This window comes from Diaphorina citri, unplaced genomic scaffold (genome assembly GCF_000475195.1).
Source record: "Diaphorina citri unplaced genomic scaffold, Diaci psyllid genome assembly version 1.1 scaffold53, whole genome shotgun sequence".
NCBI classification, from domain to species: domain Eukaryota; kingdom Metazoa; phylum Arthropoda; class Insecta; order Hemiptera; family Psyllidae; genus Diaphorina; species Diaphorina citri.
The window spans coordinates 109,771-135,421 of record NW_007377490.1 but is presented as its reverse complement, the minus strand read 5'-3'; the positions used below and the strand labels follow the sequence as shown (position 1 = coordinate 135,421).

Sequence of the window (25,651 nt, the reverse complement as noted above, 5' to 3'; positions counted from 1 at the left end):
GCGTGACTTCAAGGCACATTATTCTAGTTAGAAAATTTCCGCCCTGGCCGGGATTCGAAGCCAGCACCTCCGGGTTGAGAGTCAGTGCTCTTGACCACTGGGCCACAGAGGTGGGCTACTGGTGAAAGCTAGGTTGTACTAAAAGTCCAATATCAACTGCCTCGGTGGCGTAGTGGCCAAGACGCTCGCCTGGTTAACAGGAAGGCGCAGGTTCAATTCCAGCCAAGGCATGGAATTTCATCCTCATTTATTTGAGAATTTGACCACATAATAATAATAATGGAGCTCTAAGGATCAGTGGTAGTTGGTAGAGAACGCCTCCGGAGTTAACCTCGCCTAGTGGTTACCTTCCCCTCAAGAGTCTATTATTTATTATTGCTGGGTCTACGCACAGAGGTGACCCAGAATTTTCCCTTAATTTGTAAGATTGTAAGCATGGTTAGCCCAGTGGTAACGCGATTGCTTGCTGTGCACAAGGTCGCGGGTTCGAATCCCACCATCGACAGAAAAAAAACACTCAAATTTCGATTACAATTTCAGGTGATGCCCAATTGGACAGCGCCCTACAGGGTGGCATCATTGTGCGTGAATCTCGCAGACAAGAGACCCACAGACAGTTGTACGACGAGGATCATGTGAACTACACTGTACATCTTTCTCAACACAAGGACACCCTGTTTGTCAATGGAAAGAGTTTGCAAGTAAGTAGAAACTTTGTTTTACTTTGTCTGGCTGGGGACGTTAAACAGGGAGTATACCAGCCTGAAATTTCCCTTGCTAAAAAAAATAGCAAAGGTTGAGTGTGAAGGGCATCCAGCATCCACTCGTTAAATTTGTACATGTGAACTACACTGTACATATTTCTCAACACAAGGACACCCTGTTTGTCAATGGAAAAAGTTTGCAAGTAAGTAGAAACTTTGTTTTACTTTGTCTGGCTGGGGACATTAAACAGGGAGTATACCAGCCTGAAATTTCCCTTGCTAAAAAAAATAGCAAAGGTTGAGTGTGAAGGGCATCCACTCGTTAAATTTGTCGTAGGGAGCTCGGAATAACAACTCTGTCTTTCCGGAAAATAATTCCATCAACAAGAGTGAATTCGGAATCAGTTGAATTATTCTTCAATTCTTGAATAATGTTGCGAAGTTCGGAATCTTTTTCCGTTTCTTCTTGGATAACTTGAGAAGTGATGTATTTGCTTGATATTTGAAATATTGTTTCAGCACACAATTGATTGACTTCATCTCCAATAAGTTGATCATGTGAGATTTGATAAGGTTGAACAGGAGCTCGAGATAAACAATCTGTGTATCTCGAATGTAAATTTTCCAATCCGGTTCCACAATTTGCTGATCTATTTGAAACGGATATCTGAAAACAATGATGGCATGATTAATAAAAGAGCAGATCCTGGATTCGAACGTGGATAAGGATGGGTATTTTGGAAAAGTAGAAGGAGTCTGTTATGGGCTTCAATTGAGGTTATCTAGTACCTACATACTTTTGAAAGAGAAACAAAACACTAAACATTATTCATACAAATTCTAAATATTTATCTTAACGAACTTCGAGCGGCCGAGAGTTGGCAAAACAATTGATAATAATTCACAGTTCTGGATTTTTTTTTTTTTTTTGTCACATTTGGTAAAACATCATGAATGATACATATGACCTCCGGCCGCGGGCAATGCCTTGGTAACACGGCAGACTAGGGTTTGTTTATGAAATGGATCAGGCCTGAAAAAATAACTCCAAAAAATAAAACTTACTGTTGTACTTTGCTGGCTTCACACATGAGAATAGCTCTTCTTAAATTCCGATCACTTTGTTGTGCAAGTCTTAGTGCAAACTCTGGAGGTATTGTTAAACCTTCTTTCTTACAAATATTCTGAAAACACAAATGAAATTTGATAATTTAAAGTTTCATTGTTTCTGTAAGAAAAGGACTATCAACAGTCTTGTACAGTAATGAAAACCTTTTCCATTTTGACAAAGAGACCAAGTGAAGAAGAAAATTTATACTTGCAAGTTGTCAGTTAATTCCATAATGCAATAGAATTTCATGTGACACAAGTTTTTTTTTTTTATTTATTATTATTGTAGATTCCAAAAAACGTTTATGTTAATTATCAGGGGGGAAAAACAGTACTCATTCAGCTTCTTTGAAGTCACACTTACAGTCAGAACGGAAACAATTTCTTCATGGGTTGGAGCTGGGATTCGAATACACAAACATCGACTCCGTATGGCGGGTATCACTTGAGACATTGAATTGGCACACAATATGAGACGACAGGTAGTGATGTACTTCTCCATGGTTCTTCTCAGAGCTTGCTGGGCTTCTCTAGTGAGGTGGTCAGTTTCATTCAGTATGATAACTGTAATGGAATAGTTATAGGGTCAATGGAACAGTTATAGGGTCTTTCAAAGGAAATGGTATAGCTATATAGGGTCTTTCAAAGGAAAGAATGGAATAGTTATAGGGTCTTTCAAAGGAAAGAGTTTCTCACAAATATCAAATACTGCTTGAATTCTTATACATATTATCAAAATATGAAGGGACACCTGTTTCATATTTTTTGGGGATAATTTTTTTGATTATGAAGTTAAAGCCCTGGCCTACCCTTATGGTCACAAATTTAATATCTTAAATGAGAACCCCCTACTTGTGGTACATAATAATAAAGGCCTTGAATAATGTAGTAATGTGATACAAGTCTGAACTTGATCCAACAACCAGGGCAAGAGTTATGGCCTATTCACTTTTTTATAATCTTCCCCCAATAGGGAAAGCACCACAAATGGAAAATTCATATTGATCAATGATTCTTGAATATAAAAGTTGAGCTGAAAATAACCAGAAAAACAAAAGAAGAAGAATAAGCAAGTTCCCTCTCCTTTTTGTATTCAACCTAACCCTATAATAACACTAATCACTGCTCTAATTGTGAAAACTCCTTCTTGCATTTAACCTAACCCTATAATAACACTGGTCACTGCTTGTTTGTGCCAGTTCCTTTGGTAGCAATATTCCATGGACATGACTTCTGCACAAGTACCAAGAAAGAAAAAAAAAATAATAATAATAATAATAAAAAATAAAAACATGATGTGATTACCTTGTGTTAAACCATGGAGTCAGACATTAAAAATGTTTGGTATTCTCTCTAGGTGCTTTCAACTGTCTATATCATAGATCAAAAGAGCACAGTTAGTACTTAATATCTGATTTTTTATTTGCAGACTCCATCAAAGAAGAAAATAGATATTATGACTACAGCAAGTAACTACCATATTGAGGTAAATCCCAATGATGCAGGAATATATGATAGAGTGGTTGTGATGGAACTCATTAAAAATGTTGCTCAGACTAATCAGTTGGATCCTAATGGTCAACGGGACTTCAAAGGTAAATTTTGAAACAGGAAAGATTTCCTGTGCTTACTTATAAGTGCAGGTTTCATGAATTAGTGGAACCTATTTGAAGCACAAATAATAACAATAAGAAGAAGTTTATTCATTATACGACTTGTGACGTGAAGTAGAAGGATAGCGAGATTGACTCCTGGTGCGCGATCGACTCCTAGAATTGGAAAGAGAATTTATGTCGTTAGTATTTGAATAATTGGAACTTGAGCAACCTTGTTTTAACTCTTTACTTTCTATCTTTGAAGCTTCGAGAGCTGTGGCTTTGACCAGAATATGATACAAATTTCTTGACGCCGCCGGGAATCGAACCCGGGTCTCCCGCGTGCAAGGCGAGTGCAGTGACCACTACGCCATGGGAGCTGCATTCTCGGATCTGTTTAGGATAAAGCCCGCCCTTGATATTGGATATCGCATCCGCGTTCCGCGACCAAGCACTTACAAGGCAGACGCACTAGTCTCCAATCTCCAAGCTCCAATCTCCAAGACGCGTTAGTCTCCAATTCTTTGATTACAGACGTCTCTCATATCGACAATTCAGTCTCACAGCAAACCCCACACGGTAACATTGGCAGGTGGGTACCGCTAGACCGCGGGTTCGATTCCCGCCCTGGGCGAACTTTCTCCTAAACAGAAATAAGGTTCGTTCTCGGAACGGCTGGCTTTCTCCTATCTTGTCCTGCTTCTTTTCGATTTTGGGAGGATAAGACCTCCGTTGCGCTTTGTTACAGAAAGTTCCCTCTGTCATACCTCTTCAATAAGGAAAGGGAAAAAAACGATTGTAGTCGTCTTTTGTGAAGGGACACTGATGTTCTCTGCCTTATTCTGGAAACAGAGTGGAGAGCATAGAGCAGGGTTTTCCACATGCTACATTCGGAGGTACTTCGCGGGCTTGATTATGTACATAGGGGAGCACATGATTGATCTTTTATTAGGATTTTAATTTCGAAGATTTTTGCCTAAGTACCAAACCATTTTTTTTTTTTTTTTTACATTTAGGTAAGTTTGTGGCCCGCGGGCCGCTAGTTGGAAACCCCTGGCATAGAGCATCGAGCCTTCAAATCGCATAGAACTGACAGCAAAAACACGCCACACCACACGCCAGAAAGAGCTTTTTGCCAAAAAGCTCTTTGCTCCATACTCTCCGCTCTTACCGCTCTACTCATCTACTCTGTGTTTAGCCTAAAAAAAAGGAAAAAAAAAAAAAAAAAAAAAAAATAAAATCTACCTTTCTAACCACTTAATTCACTACATATTTTTTTTTCCCATTAATTTTTTTTGATCGTGGGAATCGAACCCGGTTGTTGCTGTTGTTGTCTTTTTTTTTATTTTTATGGTAGACAAAGGCGTTACCACTGGACCATCTTATGGACTTGATCCTCACAACTAAAGTACTTACCGGTACAGCGACTTCCTCCTTCTTGGGCTCTTCCTTCTTCTCCTCGACTGGGGTGGGGGTTGGGGGAGGCACCTCAGTGGGTGGGGGGGACTGAGGGAGGGGAGGGGGCAGCTCAGCCTTCACCTCTTCCTTCTTCTCGGTGACAGCAGCCTCCACGGTGTTCTTCAGCTCTTCCACCTGTGGAGGTGAAAATGAACGTATCAGTCTAAAGGTCACTTGGTTCGGGTAATGATGTCCTACACACGCCAAGCCCATGACAATAATAAATAAATAATAAATGCAGTTTCTTTGTGTTGTTATGTCACAACTTTGGTGCTCACTGCAGCATTTGTAGGATTCAATACATATCTCAATAATCCTAACAACCAATGTTTACCTACCATGCTGGCACCGGTCGCTATGCGCATTTACATGTCATAGCTACTCATTTTCCTCACGAGGCTGAGTGGGCCCCGCAACAGCCAGTCACGGAATCAATCATTTGCATGATACAAATTTCTTGACGCCGCCGGGAATCGAACCCGGGTCTCCCGCGTGCAAGGCGAGTGCAGTGACCACTACGCCATGGGAGCTGCATTCTCGGATCTGTTTAGGATAAAGCCCGCCCTTGATATTGGATATCGCATCCGCGTTCCGCGACCTAGCACTTACAAGGCAGACGCACTAGTCTCCAATCTCCAAGCTGCCTTCTTTGATTACAGACGTCTCTCATATCGACAATTCAGTCTCACAGCAAACCCCACACGGTAACGTTGAAGTAAAGGGGCTTTTCAGTCTCATTCTGGCAGTATAAGCAGGGTAGGGTAAGTGTACCATTTATTCGCCCACCTAAAAAACGTACCATATTTTATTGGCCCACCTGTACCATACGCCACATAAGTACGTTGAATCATTTGAGTTCTGCTGATTCGAATCAGGATATGCTGACTCAGATACCGGACGTTGTGCTGACGCTAGAGTACTACAAGACTGGTGAGTGTGCTAGCCGCTGAATGGAGGGTGAAACTCCAGTCACTGAAAACCTTAGACCGGTCATTGACTATCAGGTAGACCTGACAGGTAGATACGCCTGAACAAGTGCGCCTCTGTCAGGTCTACCTGATACTCCTGATAGTGAATTTTCGGCCTTAGCCGTCGTACAGTGATAATCGTGTGTAGGGTAAGTGTACCATTTATTCGCCCACCTAAAAAACGTACCATTTATTGGCCCACCTGTACCATACGCCACATAAGTAACTGGACGAAAATTTTTCAAGATCCAATTTTCATCAAAAGAAAGGGCTTAAAGACTGCTATCGAACCAGTGCTATTCAAAAATTGTAGTCATAAAAACAAAAATTAGAAAAATAAATGTGGGCAGGTGGGCCAATAAATGGTACGTTTTTTAAGTGGGCGAATAAATGGTACACTTACCCTATATTCTGTTATATTTTCATCAGTTTCAGACTCTGCCACAGGCATACCTCGTGTCCTGAGGGAGAACCCTGTTCTAGTGAATCCTGTGAGGTCCTCCAGGATGTTCATCTCATCAATGGCAACCTCCTTGGCCCTACCATGCAGGTAAGATCTAGGCCGAGATTGTCCACTTTGTAGGACAAGCCAAAATTTTGATTGCAAATGTTTCAACGGGTTACTTTCTGGTGTTCTCGTGTTGACCCAGCACCTAGATGGGAACTACTGTGTCTCCTATCGCCCATTTGATGACGGACATACTACGGGATCAGTGGCGTAGCGTGGTCTGCTTTCTGGTGTTCTCGTGTTGACCCAGCACCTAGATGGGAACTACTGTGTCTCCTATCGCCCATTTGATGACGGACATACTACGGGATGGGCATGCTACGACACAGACCACATGCGTCTAATGTAGCAGTTGTTTCATTGGTATGAAATAAAAACGGCGGTGAAACACTTGATTTTTTTTCCTTCTTCTTTTTTAAATAATCATTCATTAAATTCATCGTGAAGTCCCCAATCTTTTTGTTATGGCCCGTTTGTCTGTTGTTTGCTCCATATTCTTATTCTTCCGTTTGTCCCCTGCGTCTAATGTAGCAGTTTTTTCATTGGTATGAAATAAAAACGGCGGTGAAACATTCGATTTTTTTCCCCTTCTTCTTCTTTTTTAAATAATCATTCATTAAATTCATCGTGAAGTCCCCAATCTTTTTGTTATGGCTCGTTTGTCTGTTGTTTGCTCCATATTCTTATTCTTCCGTTTGTCCCGTCCACAGGTGTGTAAGAACGACATTCTCGTGATAGACGTCATAAATCGCGTCCCGAGCAGGTCCCTATCGTTCCACTGGCACGGACAGCACACGCGTGAGACACCCAGTATGGATGGCGTTTCCATGGTGACGCAGTGCCCCGTGTTGAGTCACACGGTATATCAGTATAAGCTACGCGCAGCCCAGGCTGGAACTCATTACTATCATGCTCTTACTGGTGAGACCTAAAAAATAAATATAGTTATATGTATAAAAAAAAACACAGAAATGAAGAACAAAGAAGAATAATTCTTCAATAATGTGCCTTGAAGTGATTAGTGTTATTATAGGGTTAGGTTGAATACAAAAAGGAGCTTTTCTTTTCCACGGACATGACTTTTGCATAATTACCTTGATTAGTGTTATTATAGGGTTAGGTTGAATACAAAAAGGAGCTTTTCTTTTCCACGGACATGACTTTTGCATAATTACCTTTTTTTTCTTCTTCATGCAACACATTGGCTGTAGGTAGGTATTTCATTATCAGACTTTTTTTATTCCACCCAGGAGATTCCTGTTTGGACATAATGGCACAACCACACTTGTTGCCACGGGCCACTTAGGTATTTTCAATGGTTATCTGAAAGAGGGCCTAGTACATAACATCATGGCAAGTGAAATATTTACCAAAAAAGACATATGTTCCATTCTTAGTCTTTCAACACCAGGACCATACAGTTCCTTCAACAAAGCCATAATCCTTGTTTTCTTTCCTGCACCAGAAGGTCCATAGAACAGCAAGTGAGGGAAGTCACCTTCTTTCAACTGTAACATACATATATAGTGTAATGTACACACTAAGCAATAAGGGAAAAAGATTCTGACCAAGGTCTATCAGACCATCTGAGACTTGGGTCTGTCAGAGAGTCTGAGTGAGAGGCTGGCATAAAAAGAAAATATCAGTCACGTCACATACTTGACATACTACAGTCTTCTCTATCTTGCCTAACGCCTCCACATAAGGCACCAGAAAACGCTGCTACATAGACCCAGAATTTTTCAACAATATTTTTTCTTGGGTTAATCCTTACCAAGTTCCGGAGATGATTAGCTTGTTTGCAGTGAAAGTCCAACTTTTGTAAATTGTTGGGTCGGTATTTATCAACCCACAAGCTCATTGTGGTAGCTGAATTATTAAAATCAGTAAAAACTAAAAAAAAAAAAGGAGATGAAAACGAAATTACTAACAACAGGAACAGGAACAGAACTACTTACTACAGAACAACGAACAACAAAATTTTAATAGGTATTTTAAAAAATAACTTCCCGCCATTGCCTGTACCCTGTTGCCATGTGCCAGGCATACATGCCTAAAAAAATTCCCTGCGTACTTTTCTCACAAAATCCCTCTTCTCATAGGACGCCGCGAAGAGTAACGCCAGGAGGGGAAGTGGGATGAAAAATACGCACACGCATCAACGCGGCGACGGATTTTTATCGACGCGACAAAAAACAGGTTGACTTTTTCGCGCCTTCGTTATTTGTTATTTCAAATTTGAATATTTGAATTTGAACTGATTAAAATTTCAAATTTACTGATTTGCTGATTTCTGATTTCCAAATTCAAATTCAACAGGTAATGAGGTAATTTAAAGTAAAAAAGTTCCTTAATAAGTTAATACCACATTTTTCCAGATTTTCCTACCTACCCTTCAGTGCTTCAGTTGTACGTTGTACTTGAGTTATCTGCTGTTCTACATATATCACCATCACTAGGTTGTGTAAGGTCTGTATTGTGCAAGCTTTTGGGTCTGATTCTCATGTAAGGTATGTATTTATATTTAAGTACTAATTATTAATTAATTTATTTAATTTTGACATCCTTTGTAACAGGTAATGAGGTAATTTATAATGGTCAACGGGACTTCAAAGGTAAATTTTGAAACAGGAAAGATTTCCTGTGCTTACTTATAAGTGCAGGTTTCATGAATTAGTGGGACCTATTTGAAGCACAAATAATAACAATAAGAAGAAGTTTATTCATTGACCATCACTAGGTTGTGTAAGGTCTGTATTGTGCAAGCTTTTGGGTCTGATTCTCATGTAAGGTATGTATTTATATTTAAGTACTAATCTTTTGTACAGGATCAGTGCAGTGTAAGAGCATGATTTTGAAGCACTGCTATTTTAAATCAGGTCTCAGGATGGAATAACATAGCCATTGTCACCCTCAGTACTCTTCTTCACAAACACAACAAATTTCATCCAAATTGGTTGAGCTGTTTGCTTGTGAAAAGAGGACAAAAAAGGTCCATTTTGGCATAATAGACAGACACCTACATACTGACAAAGAACTTCTCACTATCACTATTTTATATTTCTAGAAAACTTCATATATTTTTCCACAATTTTTAGCAATTTACAAAAGGTTCTCTAATTTTATTTATTAAGAAGATTCCAAAAGTATTGATACTGACCCTGAATAAAAGTCTCATTCCATTCAGAGTTGTAGGACAAACTTTTTCCAAAAGTTAACACTCTTATTTATTTACTTTTAAATCTCCTTTGGGCATTTAGGAGTCAAGAAAACAAGATTTCTTTCTTGTAATTGTAACAGATTCCTACCGATATACTTGGTCTGATTGTTTCCAATCTTTGGTAGCAAGATTCAGGTATCAATGACACAAGGGGTAGATTCATACTTCTCAGACCACCTAACACATATTAAATGACAGTTAATAAAAATGATCAACACCCCATGACTCAAAGAAGAAACTTCTTAAATACTTGTATGTGTTCTGATAAAAAGTATTATATTATAAACAGAACACATGAATTTATATAACATAAAACTAAGAAGTATTATGCTGTCCACTTGAGACACCTAGTATCCTGATGAGTTCCTAGACATCGAACACAGCAATATCTAGCTCCACATGGCACACACGTGTAGTTACTGGGGAAACCACACACTGCACAGAAATGTCTGTTGGGAAATTTGGAAGGTTTAGCTTCAGCATTTTCATAGGCTGAGCCTTGACTGTTGAGAGCTTTGTCTTCCTCTATCATTTGTGCAAGGGACTTTCTGAACCTGAAAATGTAATTTTGTTGGTTAGTCTTATGAAATAATCCTTCCATAGTCCTATAACCAATATCAATATACAGGGTGTCTCAGAATTTATGCTTTATATTAATTAGTTAATTACTAACAAGGGTAGATAATGTATTAAATAGCAATGCATTTACATTTATTTATAAGGGGGTTTAACTTGGTATGAATCCACAAAGCCTAGCTGCAAAACTTGGTTGAACAAAATCACTAAGTAAATGTGAAACAAATGTACCATCTCAGTCTGCAATTTTCAAAAGTGACATGACAGATGGATGTTTTACCTAACAGAATTTGAAAGTTGTAGGTACTTACTTTAATTTATAATACTCTGCACTTTTACTTTTCTTCTTTCTACTTCCCGATTTTGCGTCAAGAGTTTCTTGAAATTTAGGTGCCTTTTTATTCATCACTAGAAAAAAAGAAAAAAATATATAATTAGAAAAGGATAGCTTCATGAGAAAATTTTAAAAATACATGGTACCTAACCAAGCATTTTTCAACTTGAACATGGTAATGTCATTTTTTGAATAGATATTTTTCACTTTTGAAGTCTTTTATGTAAGGCTGTAAAGGCAGGATTGTATGATCAATACACTCCCTACCTTACACCCAAGATTCAAAAAGGGATGATAGATCACAAAAAACTCGACATACCACCCTCCATGCAAAAAATTTGTTTTCTTGTATTTTAAAATATTTAATAGAATTACCTAAATCAGCATGTGGATCATCATGGAAGTTATCAGATTCAAGAGACTCGAGTGCTTTCCTTGCCCTCCTCTGTCTTGTGGCTTCGTCCAGAACTCTTTGTTTGTTAGCATCCTTGATTCTGCCAGACAATCGGTTGGCCATTGTTGTCATGTTTACTACCTAACCACTTGTTTCTCTGAAAGGAATGGAAGAAGAAGAAAAAAAAAAAGGGTTAGAGAAAAGGTGATTTGCCTCCAGAGAGGAGAAAACCTTTCCATTCTAACACTGTCATGAAGCTAAATGCAAAGTTATTAGCTTTCAGGACACAAGCCCTTAAACTACACCACCTGCCTTGGTGGCGTAGTGGTCAAGACGCTCGCCTGGTAATCAGGAGGGCGTGGGTTCGATCCCAACCGAGGTATGGAATTTTATCCTCATTTATTTGAGGATTTGACCACATAATAATGGAGCTCTAATCTAAGGGTTAGGTGGTAGAGAACGCCTAAGGTGTTAACCTTGCCTAGTGGTTGCCTTCCTCTCAAGAGTCTATTATGTATTATTAAAGAACCAGATCATCTGGGTCCCTCTGAAAAATAAATAAATAAAAATAAAAAATAAAAGGACCGGACTATTTTTTCAATATGTATTCAGAGTATTAGAACCATAGGAACAATACCCGTTTTTATATCCTCTTGAAATTAATCTCTATCATTGATGGGAAAACTAATTTGATCTAACAAGTCATCTACTCTGGTCATCAGAAGCTCAATGACATCGCTAGAAATGAACAAATGTGTTTCATCCAGATCTTGAATGATAAATCTTCTTCCCAGTGTATTTGTTTCGTCCAAGTGTAACAAGAACTGTTTCATTGGTTTATCACTAAAACAGTGAATGATAAATCTTCTTCCCAGTGTATTTGTTTCGTCCAAGTGTAACAAGAACTGTTTCATTGGTTTATCACTAAAACAGAAAAAAAATGAAGAAAAAAACAGGTGTGAATGACTCATGACTTTCTAATGTCTAAATGCTTACTCAACATAATTACAATAAATTTCCATGTCCAGGCTGGGATTGAACCAGCACTCTGCTGTTTATCAGGCAAGCACCTTAACCACTATGCCACCAAGGCAGGTTATACACATAATATCATTAATATTAATTTAATATAATTTGGTTTTGCTCACAGATGTCAAAAAAGAAGGGACTCAGTGTTGAAGAAAAAAGAACTGGTCTTTTGGAATTGTTCCATGAGAAAGAAGAATTTTTTCAACTAAAAGTAAGTAAGTATTATGATTATTTATCTGTAGGTCGTAGGATGGTCTTTCTGAAATACATTGAGAAAATAATGTTGAGAGACAACTACGTTTTTCTTCGGAATCAACAGCTTTTTGAAGCAGGAAATGAGGTCAACCAGATTCAACTTATTCTGGGGGCCCATTTTTTTTTTTTTTTTTTTTTTTTTTTTTTTTTTTTTTTTTTTTGTCCTTTACAGCTTATAATAGTATTGAATTGATTCAATTCAATTCAAGCTTATAATAGTAATTATAATTATCCTATAATTTGGAGCAATCCTTAACCTCTATCTTTCTTCCAAAATGTTCGTCTACATTAGGAACTGGAAAAACTTGCACCCAAGGAGAAAGGAATCATATCACAGTCAGTAAAAGAAATTCTACAAAGTCTGGTAGATGATGGTTTAGTAGAATCAGAAAAAATTGGAACATCAACATACTTTTGGAGTTTCCCAAAGTGAGTACATAATTTTGTTAAAAAAAAAAAGTATGTAGGTATAGCTTTGCTTTACTTATTGTTTATTGTACTAAAAATAAACTGAGAAGGACTGAAAGCTTTTGTTTTTGTTATTATTATTACATGGATGGGTATACCATTATTTATAAAAAATTAGTATGTAATGAAGAAAATTTATTTGTATCTAATAATAATAATGATAATAATAATAATGTTGAACATATTTACAATGGTACACCTGCCATAATTATGTATAGGCGTATTACATATATATATCCAATTTAATTTTCTAATAAACTGTTTAAAATAGGAGCATACCATGACAGTCTAAATAAAGTAGGTACTACATACTCACAAATATTATGCTTATTTTTCCAGTTGTTGATTTCGTTGCTAGGAGACAATATTACTGGGTGGTTGTTGTTTTGTAATACTGTGTGTATCAAAATATACCACACCATGACAGTCTAAATAAAGTAGGTACTACATACTCACAAATATTATGCTTATTTTTTTACAGCAAAGCATCAGACAGAGTAGATTGCAAACTGGAAAAAATTACTGCTGAAATTGAGGATGTAACCAAAGAATTGGCACAAAATAATGAAGCACTGGAAAAATCTATGGTTGGAAGAGGAGATAGTAAAAACAGAGAAGATTTTCTGCAAGAAGTAGGAAACATATCAAAAGAGCTTGAACTGATCAATAAGGAATTGGAAAAATACAAAAATAATGATCCTGATACATTAAAGTTAATTGAAAACACTGCACAAGTAAGTAATGCAAGATATTTCTCCAGGTATGAACATTGTGTATTTCCCCTCCTTCCAACTGGACAATGTTAACTTGGAGAAAAAAAAAGTCACTCTGTTGAGGATGTAACATGTGACAGTAGTAAGTAATGCAAGATATTTCTCCAGGTATGAACATTGTGTATTTCCCCTCCTTCCAACTGGACAATGTTAACTTGGAGAAAAAAAAAAGTCACTCTGTTGAGGATGTAACATGTGACAGTGACAAGCTTAGCTTGAATACCTATTATTTAAAGAAATCTTTGTTTTCAGAGAGCAAAAGAAGCTGCCAATCGATGGACTGATAACTTGTTTTCTCTGAAATCTTGGTGTAAAAACAAATTTGGATTAGAAGAAACAGCTCTCAACAAACATTTTTCGATTCCTGAAGAAATGGATTACATCGATTGATTGTGGTAGAGGTATACAGGGAGCAAACATGAATATTTGTAGCTACATAAAGGGTGTCCCAATGAGAACACAAGATTTGATTATTTGAGGTGTGCCACAGCAAAACATAGTAAGTGCCATACCCCCCATATATTGGTTTTATTGCAGAAATGCATTGTAAGGTATCAATATGAAATATATTTAAATTTATTTTTTCTGGCAGTGAAAATTGGAACTCATGATTGTGTGTGTACAAAATGTTGGAAGTGCCATAGTTTTAAAACGTACAAAATGTTGTAAGTGCCATGGTTTTTAGACTTGCACATAGGTAGGTACAACCTTTTGCACTTGCACCCTTTGTTCTCTGTGGATGAAATGGACTTCTTAGATGATTTTAGAAGTAAACATTCTGAAATTTTGTATGGAACAATAATCAGACAAATAACTCCCTCTACTTTGATGGTACATTTGTTTCCTTTTGACAAAATTTTTGATGACAAATTTGAGGAAATCAGGCTGTGTCTCGTTAGTGTAACTTTCAATTTCACCTTTCAATGCTTCAAAGCGTGTGGGTTTCTTGGTGTAAACCTGTGACTTTAGAGACTTACCCTTACAAAAAATAGTCTGGGGGGGGGGGTAAATTTACACAATCATGGAGGCCATTTCTCTTCAGCAAAAAATAGTCTGGGGGGGGGGGGTAAATTTACACAATCATGGAGGCCATTTCTCTTCAGAAAAATGGAAAATGACATGATTACTACTAGGAAAATGCTTGCGCAAAAGTGATGTGTCAATTTTATTATGCTAATGCACAGTTTTGGACTCCATGATGACTTTTTTAAAGAGGTTTGACAGAGGGAACTGTAACTGCTATGGTCTAATCATCCCAAAATTGAAGAGAGAAGGAAGACAGGATAGGAGAAAGCCAGCCATTCCGAGAACAAACATTATAGCACCAGGATAAAATCTGCCCCAGGCGGGAATTGAACCTGTGGCCTAGCACTTACAAGCCAGATGTACTACCAACTAAGCTAACTAGGCTGGCCCATGATGACTAATTTTGATATGTTTACAATCAATCTGTCAAAGATTGGGCAAGATAAAACAATGTGTAACAAAGTTATGACCCTTTCAAATCTTTTGTGTTCTTATTGGGACACCCTTTAGTACCAATTGGAGTTTTAGTAAAATGCAAAAAAAAAAAAAAAAAAAACATATCATACTTTTTACTTATTTCTGGTGGATACCATAGTACCTATGCCATACATCATTCAAAATATAATGAAGAAGATATGTATTTCACTTGTGGGAATAGGGAGAAAATCATAAAAAAAGTGGACTGAAATTTGGGGGGGGGGGATGGACTCGGAAAGCAGGAAAAGTCACAAAATTTGATTATCTTTTTTCATTATGTTACCTATAGTAGACATGTATGATGTACTACCTACAGATTTAGTAACACTGTACATGTTTTTTTTTTTTTTTTTCTTCAGATTAGACAGACCTTAGCAAACTAGTCTGGTGAAATTGTTGTTAAATCCCATGAATTGGGAAATTATTAAAAATATGTACATAAAAAGTTTTCAAAGGGGAAAAATTAATATTTACCATTCAATAAGTACTCCTTTCATAACATTTACCATGGCTGATCATGAGTTTTTCAAAATTTCATTCAATACATGACCATCAAAATTGAAGCCCAAGTCCAACCAAAACTGTAGTGGACGTGACGTGATTGGAAATTTAAGGCCACCCTGAAACTTCTAATGAATAAATGAATGGAAAAGAAAAAAATTGGTGAGCTTGGAAACTAGCTTTCGGTTTACTAATGTTTCACATTCCATTATGTTTTGATGGCGACAGAAAAGGAAAAATAGGCGTATTTTTCATGAACGCGTTCAAGAGGTTTTTTTTTTCAACCCAGGTACAGTGGTTTTCTCTTTGTTCGTTCTCGGAACGGCTGGCTTTTTCCTATCCTGTCTTCCTTCTCTCTTCGATTTCGGGACGATAAGACCATAGCAGTTACAGTTCCCTCTGTCAAACCTCTTTAAAAAAAAAAATTGGCAACACTGCATGATTGCACTGCGATCATGCGATGTCACATCTCGCGACTCGCTTGTTTTGATAAGATATGATATTATGTATTATGATAGGTAACCAAATCCCAGGTTCACCAGGAAAATCAGGATTTTTTAATTGTAAAAAGTTAACTTTGAAACTGTAAAACAAGTAACCTATGTGAGCACATGAATTCTATTTGTTGAATTTTCCACCCATTGAAGAATCAAGTTATCTATCTAGTTTTGTTAATATTGGGTACCAGCTTGTACCATAATACATAATATGCATTTAAACCATTCTTCTGATCCTAGACGACCTGATAGGATCCACAGGTAAGACTGATGACCGTTTCTCATCCTTAGCCATTCAAAAATATTAAGGGGCTCCAAGACTTTTCAAACACTCTGTAGAGACCTACAGGGTTATCATGATTGTGTGCTGGGAGGCTTTGACGTAATAAGGGGTTGTGTATGTACCTAATGGAATGGTTTCTTGATGGTCCATCATTAGCTGCTTGTTTTTCCCAGGTCCACTTGGGTTTATGTGAGTAAATGGGTTGCTTCTAACCAAGTGAAAGATAAAACCCCTGTTTCTGAAGATCTCTACAGTTACACACTCATGTATTAATCAAATGTAAAACCTCTTACAGCAAGTATGTCAGTGTATCTTGTTTTATTTTAGGTACAACTCCTCACTGTATCTTGTTTTATTTTAGATACAAGCCACCCGTAGAAAATACAGAAGACATAACCCCAGATTTGATGAACATTTTAGGAATGATCTTCAGCATGTGTGGACTAATGATGAGAGTAAGTACTTAGGTGCATTGCACACTAGTGAAATGTGTTTGATATACCAATGCACAGAGTTTTAGTTTCACCAGTCTGCATTGCACCTTACTCAATTTTTTACTTTGTGTATCCTATAGGAAGGAAAGTAATGTACCTATTCAGTCAAAATTTTAAATGGTCAGTTTTTTGTGCCAAAACACATTTTGAGGTCCCTAGAACCAAAATCCAAAGTTTTAGCTATTGGTCCATGTGTGTGTGTGTCTGTCTGTTAACAAAATGGAACAATAAGAGCCAGAGTCTTGAAATGATATACAGCTGTCAAGGATACAACATGAAACCTTTTGTAAGATTGGTGCTATGGTTGGTGGTTTTTTGACTGCTTTTTGGTGGTTTTTAGCTGTACTCAGAAACTGTAAGTAAACACCAAAGTGTTTAATTATTGTTTTATTAACTTAAAGGTGGCTAGGGAGTCTTAGTGTATAGTAATCTACCCCCTAACTTTATCCTCTTGACAAATGGCTTCTGCAAGCAAAGTATCTAAATTGCACTAAAAAATAATTTCTTATACATCCTGCTGATTCCTACCATTCATTTTAATGTATCTTCTCAAACTTGAGCTTTTACTGGTCACAAAACTGGAAACTAGGAAATTTGCTGTGACTACTAAAAGAAATAACCTACCTAGGTAAATTAAAGACATTTTAATTCTTACACATTTATATTTATTTATTAACACCAACTAAAAGTTCTGTGAAATCATTCTGAACAGCTGAATGTTAAAATAGAAATATTTGGAGTATTTAGGGATATTTATTTATTTTTTTTTCTGAACAGCTGAATGTTAAAATAGAAATATTTGGAGTATTTAGGGATATTTATTTATTTTTTTTTTTTTTTAGTTGTAATACTTATACAAGGTGGCCCAAATGTTGTTTGGAATTTTCCTGCAGCCCCATTTGATTTTTCAAAAGATAAGTGGTAGGTACGTACACAAGTACATAGGTATATGTGTCAACTTAGTTAAAAGTATGGGAAGAGCAATGGAGAATTTTCTTACCTCCATACACTTGTAAAACCAGGCAAATATGGACAAATATTTTTTTAGATAAATTCCCTTTAGGGATGAAATATTCTTCGTACATCTGTTTGATTTTTATTAAGGGCAAAATTTGACACAGAGAAAAAAGAAGAAAAATGGGGAATGGAAAATTATGAGTATGTATAATGAATATAATGATCAGAAATACACAGTTTCAGGGCAAATAGCTGAATGTGTTCCTGTTTTACATACTTGTGGAGCACCCTGTATTATGTGACTGCCACCAAAATAACTGTACTCAAACCAACTTTTTGAGAAGAGGCAACAAGAGACCAGATGGAAATACTTTATTTTACCAAGTACTTTAGCTTGGTGTTTTGTGCACTAGTGCCTCTTGGTAAGCCTTTTTTACGGCTTTTCTGTCAGCTGGTTTGCGAGATTCCATGAGTTTTATTTGATCTAACTCATCTGTAATTCCAAGAGGTTCTAATTTATTTCTTGGCAACCATTGCCAAGTTCGTTTAGTATCAAAAAACAATACAAGATAAACAGGTTCAGTGTAGTTGTTTGCTAAAGCAAGTACGTCTTCAGGAGGTGATGGAATGGGAACACCATTATGAATATAACCAAGTGGCATTTGAGGATTAATTATCAAAGCAGGATACCAAGGATATCCCCGACACTTTGCCCAAACAAGCTGTAGTTGTTCAAATGTATGACTTCCAGAAACACTGCTACCACTTTCTGAATCACTTGAATCACAAGATGAACTACATTCAGAACAGCTGGAATTTTCTTCCCCATCTTCTCCTCCTTCCTCTGCTGAATCAAATGCTTCCCCTTTTAATTCACCACCTGAACGATAAACTTTGAAGCTATCACTTTCAGGTACAGATAATTCTTCCTGTGCACCTTTTTTCTTATTACCATGTCTTTTTCTAGTAGTTATTTCAGGACTTTTAAAGTTTTTTGTATCTTTGCTGGACATACCCATTACTACATCAGTAGAATTCTTCTTTTCTTCTTGTTTGTTGTTTTCAGCCTTTGATGTCTCTTCCATATGAACCACATCAGAAGAATTTACACCTTTTGCTGAGGTACCAGGCAGAATACTACCAATCTGATCAAATCCTGCATCATTTAGTGTTTTTGCTGCTTGATTTATTAATGCCCCTCCCACTTGCTTCATTTTAATTCCTGCTTTGTAGAATATTGTATCCTTTTCATTGTAGGTCAAACAATTCTCCACCATAAGATTAAAATCATTTTCAAAATCTTCTAGTGATAAGTATTGGTTTGCTTTAACTTTATTTGTCATAGTTGTCAGATCCATGGGTTGCTTGATTACATCTGCATAGTCAGGGACTTCTATTACATCCACTGGCTCTAAAAATATGTCACCTGTGTCACGAGCTTTTATTAAATCTATAAGTTGGAGAAGTAAACTGTTGAGTGGATTGAGTTTAATCATTGTGCATGCCTCAGTTACTTTTATCAATTCTCTTTTCATTTTTTCACGTTTTCTTACAAGCTCACAGAGTAATCTTGCTCGTTCTAAATCTTGCCTTAAACATTGCCAATATTTCAATTCATGGTACAACTCAGTAATATTGCCATTTTCTGGTGTGTTGCTCATAATTTTACAGTGTTCGTCACGCCTTGCCTGATGGCTGCTTTGTAACCTCCTTAGTAAAGGAACACCATTTCTCAATTGCCGCTTTATAGTCCAGTAGGCTATGAGCCTATTCATTAATTGTGACTTTTTAGGTACTGAAATCAGTTGGGCAATGTCTTGTACTCTCTCAGGTGGAATTGTAGGGATAGAAACTGTAGGAACAGATACCCTTTTCTTTGCAAGTACAAGACGAGCATTCTTTAATTTCTCATCTGAAGGTGCAGGGAGACGTGGGCGATGTTGTACGTCTGGAGGTGTATGTGCATCACAATAGGCTAATTTCTGTACTACTACAGGCTCAACACCTGAGTGATCCCTGATAGTATCCATATTCATATAGAGTCCTGCTTGCTGGGCACAGGTCACATGGAATGCTGCATAGCAGTTTGTTTTATGACATTGTATACATGCACCTACACCTCTCTGTTTACACACATAACATGTTAGTTTCCATCTGGCTGCAGGTATTGCTTCAATGCTATCTATTGGTTCCAGAAACACAGTATTTGCAAAACGGACCTCTGGAATCCATAATGCACAAACTACATGGGCCCATGCTCCTCTGTCAGTCAGTTTAAATGCTCCTCCATTATTAGGACAAAGAACACAATCAACAGCTCTTGAGGGTGTGTGCAGGCAACGGCGACAAAGCCATTGACCTTCAGGAATGTAAGGAACACCATAGCAGTCTTGATGCACAGCTAAGTTACACATGTCACAAAATAATATGACATTACTGTTTTGACATTCCCCATCATTACAAATACAGCACACTGCTTCATCATCAATAATATCCTGTGATTGGGTATGTGACATTTGAAATTGACACTCCTTTTCTAATCTGTCCATTAGGAGTTCAAATGTGTCTATAGCAAGAGGTGGCAGATTACTGATCTTCCGTTGTTCATTCATAATATTGAGCCAAGATGCATCTTCCTCATCCATATCATATTCTACTTCTTCATCTAACTCATCTGCATTCTTTTCAATAAACCTAATGTATGCAGTTGGTCTTGAAATACTGTCCAAATGCTTATAATCATCTAATTCTTTGAAACAGGGTTCAGGAAGTTTAGTGACAGCTTCCTGGCTTCTTTGAAGTGCTTCTAATACCAACTGTCTGTTGTCACTTGAAGCTTGGCCATACTCATGTTCAAAATCTTCCTTACTACAAATGGGCATTTTCTCATAAATACTCAATCTATGAATTTTCACACCTTCTTGGAACTGTACGACTGTTTTTGATTCAGCCAAAGAAAGAGTTTCCCTTACTTCTACTTTTTCTGGGAGTTTGAAAAAAAAAAAGATGGACCCAGAAACACCTACGTGGTCATAAATATACATAGGTCCATTATGGTGACATGTGTGTGTCCTAATTTTTAATTCTATGGATTTAATAAATATAATATATTTATTATGAAACCATCACTCAATTCAATCAATGTAGTTCTGGTCTGGAATCTTTTGCTGAATGGAAGTTAAAACTATAAAATTTCATTAAATTGAAATCAAAATAACTTGAATGATTTAATCGAGCAATTTTAATTGGAAATACCAACAAAAAAAACTGCAGAAATTTTCAAATAAACTTGCGGGCATTTTGACCTAAAAAAAAAAAAATGGATTTCGGTCTATATAAATAAAAAACTCATAATGATACTTTCTGACATTCAGAGGCATGTGCGTTAGCCTACTGGCAAAATTACGGAGCCTGTATGTAATTTGATCAAAATAAAGCAGACCTTCTTACCTACCTATGAAAATAAATAATAATAATCATTTTATTTCGGTCAAATTGCCTCAAGCACTGATTTTTACGTATGCGATTGAATGGGAACACGATTTTTTTGCACTAACATCAATTTAATCACATAGGTATCTTCAAATTTCTCATCAGAGGACTCAATCTTAGAAGCACAGACGCTTAGATTATGGTCTGCTTTTTAAGTCATAAAAATCACTTGAAAGTTCTTCAGGTGCCTATCATTAAAAAGTTGGAGGATTTAATGAAAGGTAATTGATAGAGTAAAGAAACAACCTATGAATATAATTATGTATACCTTTAGCATACCTACATGATAATAGATACTAGCTAGCTAGTTATAAGAAAATCACTTATGACGTCTTTTTAACAAATTTGTGCCCTATAATTTGACACGTTTTCAACATAAAGACGTAATGGTAGGCCAATTAGTCTGATTTGGACAACGGTAAAACTGAGAATTGGAATTTTGAAAGTCCCACCTAGGTACCTATCTGCCTACATTTGTATTACCTACCTATAAACTACCTAAATATGTGGCAAGCAACTATTTAAAAGAGGAAACATAATACCTTCAGGAGAAAAAATGGACGGATAGAGTAGGTAAATAATGGAAATAGAAAGAAAAAGATAAAACAAACATAACATGGTCGTACATAGACATAGATAGATGTTTCAGATTTTTCGGAGAGGAAATTTCAAGTATAGACCTGGATAACTGAAATTTGTAGGTACAGCAGCGTTTGTCACAAATGTATTGTTTCTTGGTTAATTTCATAGATTCTAGCTCATTATGCATAGTTATGTGCCTAGTAACATTAAGCATAGAATGGCACCTAGTAACTTATCTGAGTGCACGGCAGTGCGCCAGGCCCAGTTCCACTCTCATAAATATGTGCTCTAACCATTTCAGATGCTGAATAGAGAACTCTTATAAGCTTTGAAAACGGGATACCATGTCAAGTACTAATTAATACTAAAATAAGAAGAGAATAAGTCTTCACTTGACTAAATAAACGAATTTATTGATGGAAAAGAGTCAACATGTTTCAACATCTCATGATGCCATCCTCAGGACTAAATTGAAAAATAGATCTGTTGCGCTTACTTGGGTGATGTTTCAAAGTCATAGAGCAGGAAAAATGAGGACCAACGGAATTTTTCTTTTTCTTCTACGACTTCTAGATACCGAGATAAATCGATTTAAAAAATACAGGTAAATCGTGAAGTTTGACGTCACGGCATACGCTCCCGTAGGCGATGACGTCATAATTCATGACTCCCGCTTCGTTTGTTTGTGCGCAAGCGTTTCTTCGCATTTTTAGGTTAAGTCTGACGTCACAACTCTTTGAACTTTTTCAATAGAACGGCAATTAAAAATTGAATTTTCGACCTTTTAAAATTACTTTCTCGGAGTTTTGACCTCAGATTTGAATTTTTCCCAACTTTTTACATAGGAATCGACCATTTATTTACAATTTTTACCCATTTGCAACTGCTCCATTAAATAATAATATGTACCTGTTGGGTTACATTGTATATTATTATTTTTACCAACCCACCTATGTGTAACATTTAAAGAAACATTTAAAGATACTTACATCTGAATGAAGAATTAACGTCTGTACAAAATTATAGTATTGTCATACTAGATTTTCCCTTTTCTTATTTTACAGGCTCTCCATTTCGGCGGTAGTTATGTCCTATTTACAAAACCCCCACCCTATGACTCCACCCTGGGCCTCAATGATTCAATAAACTTCTATTAATGTGTCAAAATCATTGTTGAAATATATTTATTTTAATTGATAAATTGTATGCTTAGTAGGTACCATAGTGTTGAGAATTCTGTGGTCCTTTGAGGCCGTGCACGCACAGTACAGAGCTGCCCACGCACACCATTTTAGCTGAAAAAAAAGTCAACTCCTGTTGCATTAAATTTATCTAATTTCAATCCAGCAAAAGAAGATTAATGATTCCACAAGAAAAAATACGCCCAATATAAATAGCGCGATTTCCAGAGGGAAATTTTCATGGGATACTGGGGATTTTTTTTCCATCTGGCAACACTGATCCGGTTCCTGCCCGGGGCCGAGCAGCGAGCAGCCGAGTTGCATTGTGCATTGCATTGTTGATGTTGAGATTGTTCTGATTGTTGAGTTTAAAATTAAAAAGAAGATTTCAAATTTCAAGTTCAGAGTTCAGTAATTCAGTTAGTTCAGTACCTATTTTCAGTTCAGTCCAGTGTAATGTAAAGTTAAGAAGTTAGTGGAATTTAATCAAGCTCCGAGTATTCATAGTGGTTTTTATTTTGCTAGACATCCAGTTTAATATGACAATTGATTTTGACATAGTGGAGTTTTGTAGAAAACTCAGGGCTTCGAAACAACCACCATACGCTTGCCCTCTAGTAGAATGTGGTAGATCATATAAAACCATCATTGGACTCCAATCTCATCTTGCTAATTTTGATCACAGCAATCCACCACCAGAACACATCAAAGAAAAAGAACCTGAAGCTATCTTACCAGAAACTCCAAACCCATCTTCTGTTCCATCATCTACAGCAACTACTCCAGCTACACCAGGAGCCAGGTTTGGTCATAAAAGACGTAAGAAGAAGAAAGCTTTTAGTAGACAATATCCTAAACTCAAAAATAAACTCCCAGAAAAAGTAGAAGTAAGGGAAAGTCTTTCTTTGGCTGAATCAAAAACAGTCGTACAACTTTTGCTGAATTGAAATTAGATAAATTTAATGCAACAGGAGTTGACTTTTTTTTCAGCTAAAATGGTGTGCGTGGGCAGCTCTGTACTGTGCGTGCATTAGCTTTGCGAACTCCCGTGTCAGTGATGATGGAAAACAATTGCTCAGCAGTTTCATGTAAGTTTTAACAATTTCAATTTGACTGACTTATTACTCAAGTAAATTTTATGTTTACCACAACACCCAAAAGTTTTTTTTTAAAATAAGACTCACAACCGCTGCACCGGTTGATCAACCAATCCACCAAATGACAAAATAAAAGTTTTTTTTACTAAACGCTTGATTGTGACTTTCCACCAAACTAAACGTTTAGCTCTTGAGATCCACCACCTCCTCGAGCTGGTTGATTCGATTGGTGACGCACTTTTTTTTGTGGTGACGCACTTTTTTGTTTATTTTCAAGTTTTCAACGAGTTTTATAAAAATATAAAGCTATAACATTAAGGTTGGGCTAGTAAAAGATCCAAATTTTTTGAAATGATAAAAATTGAGTTTTTTTTTTTATCCACCAATCCACCAGTGTTACATCAACCGGTGGACTCTAGCCGGTGCAGCGGTTGTGGATCTTATTTTGAAAAAAAAACTTTTGGCACTTCGTACAGTACCTCATTCCAGGAAAGTATGGCATAATAGATCTGTTGCGCTTACTTGGGTGATGTTTCAAAGTCATAGAGCAGGAAAAATGAGGACCAACGGAATTTTCAAAAATTATCAGAATAGATCTGTTGCGCTTACTTGGGTGATGTTTCAAAGTCATAGAGCAGGAAAAATGAGGACCAACGGAATTTTTCTTTTTCTTCTACGAATTCTAGATCCCGAGATAAATCGATTTAAAAAATACCGGTAATTTGTAAAGTTTGACGTCACGACATACGCTCCCGTAGGCGATGACGTCATAATTCATGACTCCCGCTTCGTTTGTTTGTGCGCAAGCGTTTCTGCGCATTTTTAGGTTAAGTCTGACGTCACAACTCTTTGAACTTTTTCAATAGAACGGCAATTAAAAATTGAATTTTCGACCTTTTAAAATTACTTTCTCGGAGTTTTGACCTCAGATTTGAATTTTTCCCAACTTTTTACATAGGAATCGACCATTTATTTACAATTTTTACCCATTTGCAACTGCTCCATTAAATAATAATATGTACCTGTTGGGTTACATTGTATATTATTATTTTTACCAACCCACCTATGTGTAACATTTAAAGAATTAAAGATACTTACATCATGGGCTGAATGAAGAATTAACGTCTTTACAAAATAGTATTGTCATACTAGATTTTCCCTTTTCTTATTTTACAGGCTCTCCATTTCGGCGGTAGTTATGTCCTATTTACAAAACCCCCACCCTATGACTCCACCCTGGGCCTCAATGATTCAATAAACTTCTATTAATGTGTCAAAATCATTGTTGAAATATATTTATTTTAATTGATAAATTGTATGCTTAGTAGGTACCATAGAGTTGAGAATTCTGTGGTCCTTTGAGGCCAAAACGAACCAAAAAAAAGTAGGTACTATAGTGGTCGACCCGTCCTTTGTATGGATCCACAGCACACACACGTGTGGGATCACGTTACGCGCTCCCCCCACACGTCTCTCAATGCAGTGTAAGAGAAAAGGAAAGTGGGTAAACACCATGGAATATGCTTTGGCAGCCAGGGTGTTGATGTTCAAAAGTCACAATTATCTCCTTTGCAGAACTACCATAGAGGTCGGGAATAAAATTGACTGAAAAAGTGTAGATACCTAATAACTGCAATAAAATTCCTTGTCCCTGTTTTTCACAATAATAGAA

The 25,651-nt window shown here is 36.8% G+C and overlaps 4 protein-coding genes across 10 annotated transcripts in view; 1 reads left to right on the top strand and 3 right to left on the bottom strand.

Moving 5' to 3' along the window:
- LOC103516789 (replication factor C subunit 3) overlaps window positions 1–8,314 on the bottom strand; it is a 15,375-nt gene extending 7,061 nt beyond the window's left edge. Inside the window, exons 1-7 of the mRNA XM_026828787.1 lie at window positions 8,118–8,314; window positions 7,714–7,851; window positions 6,239–6,364; window positions 4,826–5,002; window positions 3,530–3,583; window positions 2,179–2,391; window positions 1,770–1,888 (exon numbers count right to left, since the gene is read on the bottom strand). Coding sequence (XP_026684588.1) covers window positions 1,770–1,888; window positions 2,179–2,391; window positions 3,530–3,583; window positions 4,826–5,002; window positions 6,239–6,364; window positions 7,714–7,851; window positions 8,118–8,204 — 914 coding nt within the window. The 5' untranslated portion in view covers window positions 8,205–8,314. The remainder of the gene's footprint in view (window positions 1–1,769; window positions 1,889–2,178; window positions 2,392–3,529; window positions 3,584–4,825; window positions 5,003–6,238; window positions 6,365–7,713; window positions 7,852–8,117) is intronic.
- The window catches only part of LOC103516585 (protein Asterix), a 27,022-nt gene extending 1,371 nt beyond the window's left edge, over window positions 1–25,651 (top strand). The window contains exons 1-7 of one of the 7 annotated variants that reach the window (XM_017447264.2): window positions 8,644–8,662; window positions 12,018–12,107; window positions 12,444–12,580; window positions 13,101–13,353; window positions 13,645–13,891; window positions 16,538–16,631; window positions 23,873–23,895. In XM_017447264.2, coding sequence (XP_017302753.1) covers window positions 12,018–12,107; window positions 12,444–12,580; window positions 13,101–13,353; window positions 13,645–13,782 — 618 coding nt within the window. In that variant the 5' untranslated portion in view covers window positions 8,644–8,662 and the 3' untranslated portion in view covers window positions 13,783–13,891; window positions 16,538–16,631; window positions 23,873–23,895. Of the gene's footprint in view, window positions 1–8,643; window positions 8,663–8,828; window positions 8,854–9,079; window positions 9,135–12,017; window positions 12,108–12,443; window positions 12,581–13,100; window positions 13,354–13,644; window positions 13,892–15,871; window positions 16,155–16,537; window positions 16,632–23,872; window positions 23,971–25,155 lie in introns of those variants that run through there. The other 6 variants (XM_008481564.3, XM_026828917.1, XM_008481559.3 and 3 more) reach the window with 6 other exon arrangements.
- On the bottom strand, window positions 9,397–15,509 carry LOC103516569 (zinc finger HIT domain-containing protein 1). Its single transcript, XM_008481551.3, has 4 exons — window positions 15,370–15,509; window positions 10,849–11,024; window positions 10,451–10,547; window positions 9,397–10,117 (listed from the first exon to the last, which is right to left on the bottom strand). The coding sequence occupies exons 2-4, from the start codon at window positions 10,997–10,999 to the stop codon at window positions 9,889–9,891; spliced, it is 477 nt and encodes a 158-aa protein (XP_008479773.1). The 5' UTR covers window positions 11,000–11,024; window positions 15,370–15,509; the 3' UTR covers window positions 9,397–9,888.
- On the bottom strand, window positions 10,900–15,447 carry LOC108253394 (general transcription factor IIH subunit 5). Its single transcript, XM_017447277.2, has 3 exons — window positions 15,370–15,447; window positions 11,505–11,710; window positions 10,900–11,024 (listed from the first exon to the last, which is right to left on the bottom strand). The coding sequence occupies exons 1-2, from the start codon at window positions 15,402–15,404 to the stop codon at window positions 11,527–11,529; spliced, it is 219 nt and encodes a 72-aa protein (XP_017302766.1). The 5' UTR covers window positions 15,405–15,447; the 3' UTR covers window positions 10,900–11,024; window positions 11,505–11,526.

Excerpts from the sequence above, each read along its gene's own strand:
- LOC103516569 (XM_008481551.3), bottom strand. The coding sequence starts at position 10,999 with ATGACAACAATGGCCAACCGATTGTCTGGCAGAATCAAGGATGCTAAC. Across the intron at positions 10,548-10,848 it reads TGATCCACATGCTGATTTAG|TGATGAATAAAAAGGCACCT; the intron begins GTAATTCTATTA and ends CTTTTTTTCTAG. Across the intron at positions 10,118-10,450 it reads GCAGAGTATTATAAATTAAA|GTTCAGAAAGTCCCTTGCAC; the intron begins GTAAGTACCTAC and ends TTACATTTTCAG.
- LOC108253394 (XM_017447277.2), bottom strand. The coding sequence starts at position 15,404 with ATGGTAAATGTTATGAAAGGAGTACTTATTGAATG. Across the intron at positions 11,711-15,369 it reads AAAGGAGTACTTATTGAATG|TGATAAACCAATGAAACAGT; the intron begins GTAAATATTAAT and ends TCACTGTTTTAG.